This window comes from Hibiscus syriacus, unplaced genomic scaffold (assembly GCF_006381635.1).
Source record: "Hibiscus syriacus cultivar Baekdansim isolate YM2019G1 unplaced genomic scaffold, ASM638163v2 tig00110656_pilon, whole genome shotgun sequence".
Lineage (NCBI taxonomy): Eukaryota > Viridiplantae > Streptophyta > Magnoliopsida > Malvales > Malvaceae > Hibiscus > Hibiscus syriacus.
The window spans coordinates 1,056,848-1,058,567 of NW_024062816.1; the positions used below are offsets into that span (position 1 = coordinate 1,056,848).

General features: G+C 32.5%; 1 protein-coding gene across 1 annotated transcript; it reads right to left on the bottom strand.

Annotated features, from left to right (window-relative positions):
* Window positions 1–258: 258 nt before the first annotated feature.
* On the bottom strand, window positions 259–967 carry LOC120137382. Its single transcript, XM_039153142.1, has one exon. The coding sequence runs from the start codon at window positions 895–897 to the stop codon at window positions 610–612; it is 288 nt and encodes a 95-aa protein (XP_039009073.1). The 5' UTR covers window positions 898–967; the 3' UTR covers window positions 259–609.
* Between the last annotated feature and the right edge of the window lie 753 nt (window positions 968–1,720).

The following is a 1,720-nucleotide window of genomic DNA, read 5'->3' on the forward strand; positions in this document are numbered from 1 at the left end:
AAGTGACTTGATTATCCTTTTTTGAATAATTAAATAATTTGATTGATAAAATTAAAAGATAAATGATTTGACTGGAATTTTCTATACTAATCAATTTAATCCTTATCCCCATATCAGATTCTGTCTCCATATCTGTTCATCCTTCGAAATATGTATCTGTTAAATTCTTGCATGTCAAGAAAAAAACATGCTTCCATGGCAGCCTGCTGCTGGTATTTGACGAATTGGGGGGAAAATATTAATTTACTTTCACAACAATTCAAACACTAAAAAACACACTAAATCAAAACAAAACACAAACTGATGATTCTTACAACATTTGATTCCACTTTAGAGTAACATATATAAAATAACACAAAGACAGACCCTTTGGCCTTAAAATTACATCACCATTTGCATCTATTTACAGGGGCATAGGGCCATCCCTTTGGCCTCCCTACACCATTTTCAAGCACATGCTTCCCCCTTTGGTATTCGCATACGCTTTTTTTATTACATGAACATAACAGACACTAGACAACTGAACAAACCATGTACTTCGACTATAGTGGCAAATCTTCAGCTTCCTTCAGACACGCCACCTGCTGAAATGTTTTCCTTCTACACATATCATGCAACGACGCGGCGGGAGGTTAAACGACAGACGGCGGGAGATTGAACTCCGGTCGATAAAATAATCTTGGTAGTTGAAGAAGAAGAAGATGGTGATGATGAAACGTAATTATCGGCTTCGAAGACTCTTTCATCGGATATCTGAAACCGACCGGAATCGCCGGTCGGGAGTCTTATGTAAGAAGGTGAGGGTGAGTCGTTGAACCATTTGGCTAACACGTGATCTTGCCTTCCGTTCTTGTATTGGACTATGGCTCTGTAAACAAAAGGAATAAGACCTTCCATTTCCCGTTCTTTAATGAAACGAAATAATCTGAAAGAAGAAGAAGAAGAAAGTTGTGGTTGTTGGAGTGGAATTTGAAGGGGAGTTTGGTATTTAAAAGACGAGGGAAGGGTGGTGACTTGTCGTAATGGTTTTGAAGGCAAAGCTTAATTTCACGCTAAAATCAAATCCGCCAAAAACCAGCCATTGAAAGACATTGGCAAACTATAATAAAATATAATGATAAAAAGGCAGCCACCCTTCCTTTCAAGTCACCAATTTCTCGAAGAAATTAAATTAAGGGTTAATTACATTACAGGTCCAAATTATGGCCTAAACTTTATATTAGTTTTAATTTAAAATATTTTCAAACTCATTCTTTAGATATTAAATATTACTTTATTTAATGTCTTCTTATCAGTCCAGTTGTTAAGTTGGGTATTAGATGATGATATAGATTTAATTTAAAAAAAAAAAATATTTATATTTGACATATAGATAAATGAAATCTAAATCAAAGAGATTGTTGTAATTATTGTATCTTGGAAAGACGAGAAATATCAACCCAGGAAAAAAGAGTATTGAAGTTTTTAAAAGTAATGACATTATATATTTTATTATGCATATATGTTGAAAAAATGGTGATGATCTCGTGATAAATGATATCAGATTGAATATTTAACTACTTGATTTCATGCTAAATTTCTTAGTCATTGCACATCTTATTAGATACAATTTTTTTAGAAAGATAAAAATGATCTGCACTCAAGTTTGAATATTATATGTTATTTCATATATTTAAAATTTTAAATATATTAATCAAATTTTTAATATGTTCGTATTCAT